A 13,371-nucleotide genomic window follows, 5' to 3' on the forward strand; every position below is an offset into this window, starting at 1 on the left:
TCGGCTCATTACGCATTGGCAAAGGGGACAAATCGGCAAGATCAGTATGAGAAGAAATCGGCTAAATTAAACTCAAAGGAAATCGGCAAGATCAAATTGGGGAAGTTCTTCATTGATAGATTTCTTACATAAAGAGCTGATTGCTCTCAAAAGGAAGTACTAGGGGATACATTGCCCCATCTACTACTACTGGTCCTATACTAGAGGTCCTATCTACGGGCCGTCGCTGCCCTCGTCATCGCCGTCGTCGCCGCTGTCGGCGCTGCTCCCGGCGGGCTCGTCGTCGCTCCAATGGCCGCCGACCGGGCCCTCATTGTCTTCGTCCTCTTCGTCAGCGTCGTCGTCGTCGCTGAGGTTCCCCGGCCAGGGGCAGAACCGCTTGGCCGGCGGCTCGTCGGAGGAGGTGTCGTCCTCCTCCTCCTCCTCCTCTTCTTCCTCCTCCACCTCCTCGGGAGAGGTGAAGTCGCAGGAGAAGCGATCGTCGTCGCTCTCCTCCTCCGTTTCCCCGCTGGCGAGGAAGCGGAGGTCGCTTTCCCCGTCGGTCAGGGACTTGTCGTCCTCCGACCAGATGGAGAAGTCATGGCTAGACTCCTCCCCGGCCTCAATGGCGCGGCGGGTGTTGGCTGCGTGGACCTCCGCCGGGTTCGGTTCCGGCGTCGGCTCGCGGGAGGAAGAGGACTGGGTGGAAAGATCCGATGAGGCAGAGGAGGAAGAAGACATGGTGGCACAGGAGGGCTTTTGGAGTGCTAATGCGAAGAAGATGCGGAAATAAACTGTGCGGAGCGGTTAAATAAAAGGGGATATAGTGGAAATTCAATGCCACAGCAGTTTCCGAGGAAGTGGTGCCTAAAAGAAAAAAAAAACTGCCAGGTCACGCGGAGAAGTTGAGAAGGCAAGGCATCATGATGACGGATACTGCAACGGTTCTGCCACAACATGACCCGACGAAGGGAAAGCAGAGTGATATTGGAATTACCAATTCCAAAACCAGGGGGGCATGTGTTATCACCAGAATTTGACCGAGCCAGAGGTGGGCCGCGATCAAGATGGACTTGAAGAATATACATGGAAGAATTACGTGAATCGGCCTGTTATGCTGAGTTTGGGCTAGTTTGCCTTTGTATCTGTAACATATTAGGATACGAGTCGGTTAGTTAGAATTTTACCCGTGCACGGTTAGGTGCACGTCTAAGTTAGAAAGTCCCCTGGACTATAAATATGTATCTAGGGTTTACGGAATAAACAACAACCAACGTTCAACCAACCAAATCAATCTCGGCGCATCGCCAACTCCTTCGTCTCGAGGGTTTCTACCGGTAAGCAACATGCTGCCTAGATCGCATCTTGCGATCTAGGAAGCACAAGCTCCACGTTGTTCATGCGTTGCTCGTGCTGAAGCCTTTTTGATGGCGAGCAACGTAGTTATCATAGATGTGTTAGGGTTAGCATAGTTCTTCGCGTAACATGCTATCGTAGTGCAACCCTTGCATGTCTAGCCGCCCTTACACCTATCCTAGGTGTAGGGGCGGCACCCCGCTTGATCATTATTTAGTAGATCTGATCCGTTACGGTTGCTCCTTGTTCATCAAGGATTAGTTTAATATCTGCAATAGTTAGGCCTTACAAAGGGCTGGAGGATCCAGCGGCACGTAGGGTGTCGTTCGCTAGTCCTAGACAGGATGTTCCGGGGATCAACCTCGTGTTGGTTTTTAGGCCTTGTCTAGGATCGGCTTATGATCACCGTGCGTGGCCGCGAGGCCCAATCCTGAGTAGGATGATCCGATTATGCGGTGAAAACCCTAAATCGTCGTAGATCTCATTAGCTTTATCTTGATCAAGCAGGACCACCATATATTCGTGCACCTCGTACGAATCATGGGTGGATCGGCTCCCTGAGCCGATTCACAGGATAACCTGAGAGCCGATCGAGGCTCGTATTTAATGTTTACGTGTATGCCATGCAGGAAACTAAGCGAGGCATCTCCATCACCTTCCTGACCAGGTATAGGTCAGGTGGCACGCCCTTGCATCAGCATCAGACGTGTGTACCAGAAGGCTTTGCGGGCCGTCGCTCGGAGGGACCTCGGCCAGCCGCAGCCCTAGGTTGTTCCCGGCTCTACTGTGTTGCCCGTCGCTGCCCGCCGGTGGGTTTTGGCAGCAACACGCTGTTCATATAACAATAATTTCTGAACCATATGCGCCAGTGAAGTGTACTCTGCTTGGGAAGCCATATCCTTGATCGGTGATGCGAGACCCACCACTGCCAGATCGACTGCCTCTTTTTCATTCATGCGAGCCAAATAGCATCGGTTCCTGACGGCCCTGAAGCGCTGAATGTATTCGGATACCGTTTCTCCGCGATTCTGTCGTACTTGTGCTAGATCGGCAATGCCAGCCTTGAAACTTTCTGAGTGATATTGCATGTGGAACTGTTCTTCCATTTGCTTCCAAGTCTGGATTGAATCTGGTGGCAGCGAGGTGTACCACCCGAAAGCCGATCCTGTGAGAGACTGCGCGAAAAACCTCACACGTAATGGGTCTGATGCTGAGATCATGCCCAACTGCGCCAAATATCGGCTCACATGCTCAACTGAACTAGAGCCTTCCGATCCACTAAACTTGGAGAATTCAGGGAGCCGATATTTGGGTGGTAGTGGGATCAAATCATACTCGTTGGGGTACGGCTTGGAGTAGCTGATTGCCCTCCTCTTCGGCACCATGCCGAACTAGTCCCTCAAGATTGCGCTGATCTGATCCACGGTGCTAGCTGCAGGAGTTGAGCTTTGATGATTCATTGGAGTGGCATACTTAGCTAGCCACGCCTGCTTCTCAGGATCTGGTCCAGAAATCCCTCCTGCTGCTCCAGAAACCCCTACTGTTGCAACCTGGTTCGTGCGCGCCCAGTTATTGCAGTCTGGCACATATGTGCACATGTATCCGTGCGGGATCTCCTTAGGCGGTTCATACAAGAACTGGTAATCACTAGGATCGCCACCGATCTTGTAGACGACGTATGCCGGTGAACTCGGCACTTCTGGTGCTGCTAGCGGGAACGGCAGCGGTGGTCGGGTCTGGAACTGTTTCTCTCCTTGGTGAGTCCCTAGGGCAGGTCCTGACGGAGAGTACTGATGCTTCATGATTTCCTGGACCACGCGCAGCGCAACACGCTCTAAAGCGTTCACCAGGCTCTCAGAATGGCGGTGTAGCGAGTGCGCTACCATGTGATTAACCTCCTGACGTAGAGACCTGGTGCGTTCTTCTGAAGGAGAAGACAGATCCACTCCATCGAGAGCGCCTTCAGCTGAGAACCCTTTCCACCTGATGCCGTGTGAGCGGGTCCTCTAGAAAGAGCCGATGAGGTCGGTTTCGAAGAGAGCTTTGATCTCGTCGTACTTCTTCTTGTATTCCTCAGACAGCTCCTCGTACGTGACTGGATCTTCCGCCATCTCTGATGCGGATGTTGATGCAGTTGTTGTAGAAGAATGTCCCACCGGGCGTGCCAGAATGTGTTGACCACTAAAACCCACCGACGAGTAGCGACGGGCAACACAAAGAGCCGGGAGGCTCCCAGGACTGCTGGAGGGCCCTGGTCCCTCGGGCGACGGCCCGCAAAGATCCGGCACGCACGTCCGATGCTGGTGCAAGGGCGTGCCACCTGACCTATACCTGGTCAGGAAGGTGATGGATTGCTTCGACTAGTTTCCTGCATGGCATACACGTAAACATTAAATACGAGCCTCGATCGGCTCTCAGGTTGCCCTGCGAATCGGCTCAAGGAGCCGATCCACCCATGATTCGTATGAGATCTACGATAACATGGTGGTCCTGCTTGATCAATATTGAGTTAAAACGGTCTACGACGATCTAGGGTTTTCACCACATAATCGGAACGTCCTACACGTGATTGAGCCTGGCAGACACGAAAGGTGATAATAAACCAGCCCTAGACAAGGCCTAAAAACCAACGTGGAGTTGATTCCCGGAACATCTTCTCTAGGACTAGCAGACTATACCCTACGTGCTACTGGATCCTTCAACCCGTTTATAAGGCCTAACTATGTAGATATTAAACTAATCCTCGAAGAACAAGGAGCAATCGTAACAGATCGAATCTACTAAACAATGACTAAGCAGGGTGCCACCCTTGCACCTAAGATTGGTACAAGGGTGGCTAGATATCCAGGAGTAGCACGACTAATCAAATATATCGAGAAAGTACCGGTGCTAACCCTAACATATCCATGATAACGGTGTTGCTCGCCATCAAAAAGGCTTCAGTACGAGCAACACATGAACAACAGATAAACAAGATTCTGCCTAGATCGCAGGCAGCATAGCGCTTACCCGGAAGAAACCATCGAAACAAGGGGTGGCGATGCGCCTAGATTGGTTTTGTTGTGAACGTGTTCGTCTTCCTTCTCAATAACCCTAGATACATATTTATAGTCCGCAGACTTTCTAACGTGGGAATAATCCCAACCGTGTACGAGCTAAACTCTACCTTTTAATCCTAACCGACACGTATCCTACTATATTTACAAATACACGGGCAATTTAGCCCAAACTCTCTATACAAGGCCGATTCATGAATATTTTCTACGTATATTTATTAAGCCCATCTCAATCACGGCCCACTTCTGATTTGGTTAAAATCTGATGATAACACATACGTAGGCTCTCTTTGGAGGGAAAGATTACCGAGAAGTCGGTACCGATAGTTGATAAGCATCACCTAAATAACCCAGTACGACAATAGGAAATCATCTGAATAACAGAAAAACTACAGTAACTTGCCTTCTGTCTAAGGGGAATGATTTGATAAGTAAAATATGCTACTTGCTACATGCTATATGTATATCCCGTACACTTTAACCTAGGGATAGTGAAATGTTATTTTTTTTGTATGGGGGAAGACTTTTGTTGCACGCCATCTTAAGCCAGAATGAGCTAATTGGTGCCATCTTTGCGTGCTCTTTTTTCTCAAGAATATGCCGACAGACGCCTCGCCTACTAAACAACTGAACATGTAATTTCTGTGACAAGTATTGCAATCAATGATATTATGTTTGAGATGTTGAGGCCACGAAGGCGCAACTGCAACATATTGTTGTTTAGCTGTAAGTTTTTCAATTTTTTGTCAAACATATTATTACTCCCAACAAAGTAATTTGACTTTCCATTTTATGTCATATACATATCCGGTAGAAAAACAACACCCCTTAGTATTTTTTATGTGTGTTAGTAAACGTAGTTGGATAATAAGATTTTGTATTTTAAACTAAGAAAGAGTAGTTTAATTCATACATGTTCTGCAAGGGAACCATTATCTCGGAGTTTCTAATAGCCGGTATATTTGTGAACTGAACTCGCCAGAACAGATGACTAGATAGTATTCTATCAATCCGTGTAAAATTATGAGAAGTTCATATATAGTTGATCCATGACGAGTGAGCACTCAAATATTAAATAATAAGTTTTACGCAATTGAATGTCTCTGGTTTTAGCTTTTTTATTTATTTCCACCTTTGTAACTGTATAGAGATCACTTGAAGCAGGCGACATATGATGAATTTGGCTGTGCAAAATCAGCAGAATACTACGTGCATGATCAATTATCATTTTTTTTGCTTCGTTGAGTCCGCTAGCCCAACTGTCCAATGCACATCTTCATTCAAGTGCAAGATTGAATCAACGCAAATGGCCTACTGGTCGAATTAAGAGCTATGCAGAGCCTTTATTACTTTATTTAGAGCTGATGTACCATGTCAAGTTAAAGAACTTCCACCTTTAGATTCTTATTACCATGCTTACTTAATGCAACTAAGATCAAGGTTTGACAACATTAATTGATTTGTTTTGTTTTTTGATTGTCAGTGTTAAGGTGGGATTAATCCTGGTGACGAAATGTGAATTCAGTTCCACACGTCAATTATGGAAAGAGAAATCTTCAGTTCTTCAAATCAAAATAAGAAATTGGAGCATTGGAGTCTCTACAGAAACCTTCATATATGTAGGGTATGTTTGTTTTCTGTTAATTTAAAACCACTATGTTTCAGATACAGTTCCAAAAAAGGATGATCTTAGGTCTCATTAGAAGTTGTGGCTATTTGCAATTGTACAACACCATATTTTTAAGTGTCATACATATGCTAAAGTCTCATGTTTCAGATTCAGAGCTAAGGTGTAAACCCGATGACAAAAATGTGTATTTTAGTTCAAGGCCTTAATTCTAGAAACAGAACCTTAAAATGAGATATTAGTGCATCAGTATCTCTAAACTAAAACTATCATGTTACCTTTATTTTATAGCAAAATCACTATGTTTTAGTTACAGTGCCAAAATATATTATCTTAGGGATTTGTAGGCTTTGTGTCTATTTTCAGTTGTGTTACACACATTATTCTAATTTGTACGCCGGGCTGGCTGCAACTCCTCCATAGGTTTATAAGTTTTTTTTGTGAGCAATTAGATTTGATCCTGGCGTCTTACCTGAAGTATATGTAGGGATTTTCGCTTCTCATTAGTTTACAGGGTATAGAGATGTTGCAATGACCTAGATTGGTATTCCATTCATTTAGTGATGGGTTGTATTGATTGGAGACAGGTGGTTTGCTCATTAACGCGATAACCATTTTTCTCTTCCATTTGTTGTTCCGATTAACGGGCTTTGGATGTTTAGGATAAATATGACAGGAGGTGGTCGTGCCTACTATGTTACTATCTTATCTAGGTTAGATGTTTAGGCTCTTATGTTGTGTTGTAATTGTGTGCAGGCTGGTGGGATCTGTGTACCGAGTTGAGCTTATTATCGAGAAATGTCGCCGTTTTGAATCCAAGGATATACATGTTGTCAGCGTGTCTATGTACATTTTGTTAGCCTATTTGTTCTGTATCTCGCTGTGTCTATGCTGACAGTGAGTTATGCACGGTAAGGAGTTCAGATGCAAGATTACGATAGGAAATTGTCTTCAGTTCTTAGTATACATAGGAATGGAAATTGTCCAGCACTTTGGAAGTAGTTCAGCTGAAAAAATGATAGGTAATACTTCAACAATATCTCATGGATTTACAGGATAACACAATACTTCATGGATTATGACTTTCTGTAAATGTATTATCATCTGTTTAAATGTGAAGGCACACAATCTCATTTGTGAATAGTCTATGTATTGACGAACCAAGTATCCTTAGATCAACCTGAGACCAATATTTGTATTTCTCCAAAAATCCTTAGACCAACTTGAGAGCTACTTGTATTTCTCCAGAAAAAATGAAGATAGATAAAGATTGGTTGGCTGAGCATATAAGTTCAGTTTTGGACTCTTGACCAAATTCAACTTGAACCCTCCGCCCCCAACCCTCCGCCGCCGTCGGTAGCGCCGCCGGGGCAAAGTCCCTCGGGGCGTGGCGGCGGCGGGGGCCTTTCCTCGTCGCCGCATGGAGATCGGTGGCCGGATCCCCACCTCCTCGATGCTTGGTGGAGCAGACGCGCGTGGGATGGGCGACGGCGGCGGCGGCCCTCCTCCCGTCGGATGTCCCCTGGCGGACCGGTCGGCGCGGGTGGGATGGGCGGCGCTGCGGTCTCCCTCTTCTCGTCGGCTTCCCGCAGCACTCCAGCAGGGGTTGGTGGTGGGCGGCGGCCAGATCCTCGGTCTGCGCCATGCCATCCACCCCGCCTCTCGTTGGTGCGTGGAGGCGATCTCGGGCATCTTCCGCGACACGAGGGCGCCCGGGGCAGCAGCCTTGGGTTTGACGGAGGAGGTGGCCTTTTCTTCGTCGGAGAGGGTCGGCCTGCGGTTGGTGGTGGTGGATTTTTGATCTATCATCGCCATCCGGCGGTGAGATGGATGTGCATGGAAGCCGGCGATGGTGTCGCCGGTGGAGGGTTGGGTTGGCCAGCCCGGGATGGTCGCCGATATGGGGGTCCGGCCTGAATAAAGGCGGTGGTCCTAGGGCCTCTCTCGCGTGAAGAGGAGGACCTACCGGAGGCTTGGACTCGTGATCTGGCCGGAGGGTTGAGTTCCGGAAGGCTCCGCCGGCGAATGTAACAGTGCTTTGCCTGGAGTTTGCTGGATCGGAGGTATTCGGTCGTGCGCACCCATGCGTTTATTCCGACCGTTTGGTTCTGGAGGGAGCGGCGCGAAGCTCTTTTTCTGTGTTGACATCAAGTGACTATGGATCCATGATGAAAGTCGGAAGAAGAGAATTTCATGAAGGCCGGAGGGGAGGACTAGCTAAGGGAGGTTCAAGTCTCCGCGCTGTTGAGGGGCTTGCTTGGTGTCCGGGCTTCACAGCAGCGGTATGAAAGTGGGTGCGACAACACATGTGAAGCGCAGAGTCCTACCTTTCAGGGTGAAAACCCAAGGTCCGGCCTTAACTGGTTGTGCCTGGCAGTGACATTGGTGGAGGCATTGTTTTGAGAGTGGGGATTATCTTCAGGGTGAAAACCTAAGATCTTTGATCGGGCGACGACGGTGTTGGAGCACTGTTCCCTTCTTGGAGGCGTCGTTTTTTGGAGAGTTTGCAATTCAGGTGTTGTCATGGTGGTAGATGTATTGCTGTTGTTAGGTCCGTGATATTGTAGCGGGACTTTTGTTTCTTAGTTTTCTTTTCCTTTTTTTGGCTGTGTGCATCCGTAGTGCCATTAGGGTGGTGCGTTGTTGCAGAGGCTGGGTGTAATTGGTATCTCTTGATATTAATATATTCCCTTTATCGAAAAAAAGTTCAGTTTTGGACTTTGTGTATTACTGTTTTATTTCTCATGGGATGTTGAAGAGGAAGATTGCAGGACTTGGGAAGCCCGCAGCGGATGCAGCAAGAGAGCAAGTTAGTGGGTGGCTGGCACGGGAAAGCAAGCTGATGGACAACTGCTGCTGGAGGGGAACACGACCATGGATTTGTGCTTTAACAACTGATTCGTCTTCCTTGGACCATCCACATCGGCAGCTCGACCTCACCAACTGTAGCGTTCCTTTGGCCTGCAAACTTTTTGTAATGAATCCGTTATCTGTGTGTGTGCGCCCGCATGTGCTTTTGTGTGTGCACATGTGCTTGAGAACCTCCATATGATCGTGTGTTTCTGACCTTGTTTGCCTGAATATGGTAGTGAAATCATTTGTTATCAATCTGTTATGTTATCTTGGTTATTTTTTCTCTGAAATTGACGCCAAACAACAGTTGAAATATTGCTATCTTTTTTCCAAATAATGTCAAAATGATGTTGCAGTGCTGCTCCAGCAAAGAGAGCGATGGTACTTGGATAAAATGTAGCATAGATTTTAATCATTTTGGCACAGGGGTAGGTGGTCAGTATTGAAATACAAACAAAAATTCAAGTTGGTCTGAACCGTTAATGTCATCTAAGTGGAGAAATGGCATCTTGACAGTATAGCAATGTTATGGTGGCATATTTCCAAGAGTCGTCTTTGTAATGTCTTAGTTCAAATGTTGCAGTGGCATGTAACCATTTAACCTTAAAATCTATATGATCTCATCAGCATATCAAATCCAAATACACACAGGTAAGCAATACAAAACAAGTAAAAAAAATCAAACAAAGCTAAAAGTTTTACTGCTGCCAAATGCATCGCAACAGTCACGCTGTGCAAAAATGTCATGCAGGCGGCGAGGCGAAGCTCGCATGTTCATCTAGTACAGCATTAATCTGTACACAGCTACAAGCAGAGCAACTGTAATTTGTGGAATGCCCATTTCTGGAGTGGTATTTAACGATTGTACATCTTTACTGAACAAACGGATCGGGAATGTTAATCATAAATAGACACGCATCATAACAAGATAAATGACAGAACGGATAAATGACAGAACGGATAAACAAGATAAATGACAGGACGAAGAAAGACTAACAACAGGAAAGCAGGCGCGTCGTGCAAGGATTCCAGCAAGACTTTTCATTGTTGGTTGGCGACCTCCTGGTTGAAATCCGGATTGTCCTCCGGGTCTGGCCCTGCCTCACCGTCGATTGCATTCCCACGAAAGCCGGCATGCGAAAGAAGCGCCCACAGATGTGTGATGAGCTCACTGTCGCCGGCGAGATGCTTCCTGTGCGTTGCTGCCCTTGTGTTGGCTGCCAAGTGGAGGAGAAACCCCATCCAGAAGTTGGCCAGGTCCCTCCATAATTTGCCCTCCTTGTCGCCGGCATACACCTCAGTCAGCTGTTTCCCAAGCGTTGCACCCATCTTTGTTAATGAACACCTGATGTTGAGATCGTCATCGTCATCACCTTGATCGCCTCCTACTTCCTTGTCAGGCCCTCCGCCACTATGGTACAGATACGGGATCTTGTCATCGTCATTGTCTTGATTGCCTCCTACTTCCGTATCAGTCCCTCCGCCGCTATGGTACTGATCATAAGCGATCTTGTTATCGTCATCGTCTTGATCGCCTCCTACTTCCGTGTCATGCCCTCCGCCGGTATGGTACTGAAAAGGGATCTCGCAGGGCTTCTCGACTGTCACCATAAGGCAATCATACACATCTTGCAGTTCATGTTCCTTGGGACTATAGCCTCTAGGACTAACTCTGGAAGTAACGTAGTCGATTTCTTGGATTACCTCATCAATGACCTTTTCGGCCACAAGGACATTATCCGGCACCAATGCCCTCCTGACCAGATACGTACAATAGTTGGATAAAGTGACTGCCGTTGCGTACTGCTGAGACAACAATTTTTCAGACTCTTCTTGTTCAAGAGCCCCGTTTGGTTCCCCCACGAACGGGCGCGGCCTCCGCACGACCTTGAGCTTCTGGACCTGCTTGTCGAAGAAGTTGATCTCACAGAGGCAGGTAGCGATGTGCCAGACCAGTATGATGTGGGTGTCTACCTTAAGGTTACTTAGCCACTGCCACTGCCACTGCCACTCAACCTTATCTTTTGATGAGTCAAAAGCGGTATAGAAATAGTTATCCAGCTCTAGCCCTTCTTTCTTCAATTTGTTCAGCCAACATAATAGCGCATCCTTTGTGTAATCCTTGAGGTCTGTTGTTCCATGTACAACCCCGCGACAGAGTACCATCTTCATTGTAAGCGGAGGTAGGACACCTGGCCTCAGAACACGGAATGTAACTAGAAGGTTCTGCTGACTGACCGTCTGGTTCCACTTGGCTTTGCTGCCAAAGAAGAGCATGAAGCTCATCGCCCTCTCCACCACTGGCCGCCGCAAGCACTCATGCTGCACATACTTGCACAGCATCAGAACCTTGGCCCACTGTGACAACACATAGAGAATAATCTCCAAGAGCTCCTTGAGGACGATGATGGCCACCATGAGGCGGGTGATGAACACGCCGTGTGTGATCATGTTCCGGTCTGCTGGATCCATCCTCTCCGGTATGTATCGGGCAGGGTAGGCGATGTATCCCGTCGCCGCAGCGAGGGACAGAGACAGCAGCAGGCTCCGGAGAGGAACCATGAGTCCGCCAGCAAACACGGTGGCGTGCTTGCTGTAGAACAGATCTTGAAGGAAGGACAGCTCCACCCCTGTGACGCGGAACGCCCTCTCGCGGTCCGCGATGATGTAGTCGAACACAAGCCTGCGGATCTTATCTTTCCCGCCCCGCCTAGACTGCTCATGGATTGGCAGGTCATAGAATTCACGGCGCAGCAGCTTGTACAGTGCAAACGAGAGGCACAGGTCCTTGCGCTTGTTGGCAGGATCTGCTCTGCCTCCCAGCAACCCGCTCTCCCGGGTGTCATCCCATATCTTCTCTACGGTGACGAGCTGTTGCCTGTGGCCTCGATCTGGATCCAACTGAATCTTGTAGCTCCGCTCACTTCTTTTTGTTCTCTTTTTTCTGAAACAAGAAGAAACTGATCTCTTTCCCTCCCGCGGGCCCTCTTGCACTTCCTGAAGCACCCGGTGCTCGCCATGTACCAGATACTTGTACCCGGTCATGAATGGTTTCTCCTGGCCATGGCCATCAACAGGAGTGAGACTGTCCTCGTAGCTCATGTAGTCAGTCACCAGCCTCATGCTCTCTTGGTTCTTGGTCTCGCCTTTACCGGATGTCACGAAGAGCACAATAATGCGAACTGCGTTCAGGGACCAGATCAACCAGAGAGGGATCCTGAGGAGGTAGAAGGTCTGCACCCGGAGGAGATTGGCTGACCAGAAGGAGGACATGAGGTCCAGTAATGGCACCTGCTTGGACCGGGTGTAGGGGCGCCCGATCTTCACGCTGTACTGCAGGGTCACCAGCAGCACTGCCCATACCTGGAAGTAGTCGTTAACCCTCGTGCCCGATAGCTGCATCAGCCCTATGGTGTAGATCACCAAGTTCTGGTTCAGTATCTCCAGGGTAAGGACAATAAACATCCTGCGCGGGTTCCCAAACCACGGCCCAGAGAAATCGATGACGAACCTCACCACCAGCAGCACCGTCGTCACCAGCACCCACAGCTCCACACTGGCCATATGAGTAACATTGTCCAGCTTAAAGAGCCTCTGCAAGGTGTGAAGGACTACTACGGCAACCTCACCGGGCTTCATCTCCCTCTCTCCCTCTCCCTCTCCCTCTCTCTCCCCCTCACCTCCGCGTTTCCCTCTCTCTAGTTCTACTATCTCTGCTTTTCCAATGAATGTCCTTACTGGATGAAGTTCATCTCATGCTTTCTAGTTTGGACAGGTTCATGACTGGCTATAGTTGAGGACCAATTCCAAACATTTTGAACCAAGGGCTGTGTACTCCCTTGCATTTAGTGAGGAGAGAAGGTATAATATTAAAAAACTCTAAAGATATGTACTAGATGCATCTAGATGCCTTCATTCACATTGTTTTTGTGACCAGAAGACCTAGATTGTCAACACTTTGAGCTGTCGTGAGGAATACAACTCGGATGTGTACTCGATTAGGCTCAACCGCTCTAGGAACATATGGGCGAAATTACTCACACCAGGTAATACAACACTAGATTTAGATGCGCGCCTTGGCGCACGATCCCGTGAAAATCAAAATGATCTACGTGCAAATGGAAATAAGTTTTATAGGATTTAGAAAACATAGTGAATAAAAATTGAACACACAAAATCAGAACAGGACAACAATGCTTATAGACAGTCAGGGAAATAGCGAAATATATTAACACTCTTATGGTTTTTTGGAGACAAATAGAAGTAAAGCTTAAAATAACAAAAGAACATCTAAATTTTTTCGAAATGGGAGCATCACACAATTTTTTTTATTAAATTACTCGCATAGCCTTTCAAGGGAGATACAACGATCAACTCGAAGCCACCTTTTCAGCGACAACTCGCTATGCCTACAAGAGCGATGAAGGGGTTGACCATGAACAGGGCAATTACCCTGACAAAACACCAACACACTTCATCTAAAACGGAATGCCTTCCCAA

General features: G+C 47.7%; 1 protein-coding gene across 1 annotated transcript; it reads right to left on the reverse strand.

Annotated features, from left to right (window-relative positions):
* Nucleotides 1–9,696: 9,696 nt before the first annotated feature.
* Nucleotides 9,697–12,535, reverse strand: LOC127306446 (uncharacterized). The gene has a single exon (XM_051337086.2). It carries the CDS (start codon nt 12,508–12,510, stop codon nt 9,913–9,915), a length of 2,598 nt encoding a protein of 865 aa, XP_051193046.1. The 5' UTR covers nt 12,511–12,535; the 3' UTR covers nt 9,697–9,912.
* Between the last annotated feature and the right edge of the window lie 836 nt (nt 12,536–13,371).

This window comes from Lolium perenne, chromosome 6 (assembly GCF_019359855.2).
Source record: "Lolium perenne isolate Kyuss_39 chromosome 6, Kyuss_2.0, whole genome shotgun sequence".
Lineage (NCBI taxonomy): Eukaryota > Viridiplantae > Streptophyta > Magnoliopsida > Poales > Poaceae > Lolium > Lolium perenne.

Excerpts from the sequence above, each read along its gene's own strand:
- LOC127306446 (XM_051337086.2), bottom strand. The coding sequence starts at position 12,510 with ATGAAGCCCGGTGAGGTTGCCGTAGTAGTCCTTCACACCTTGCAGAGG.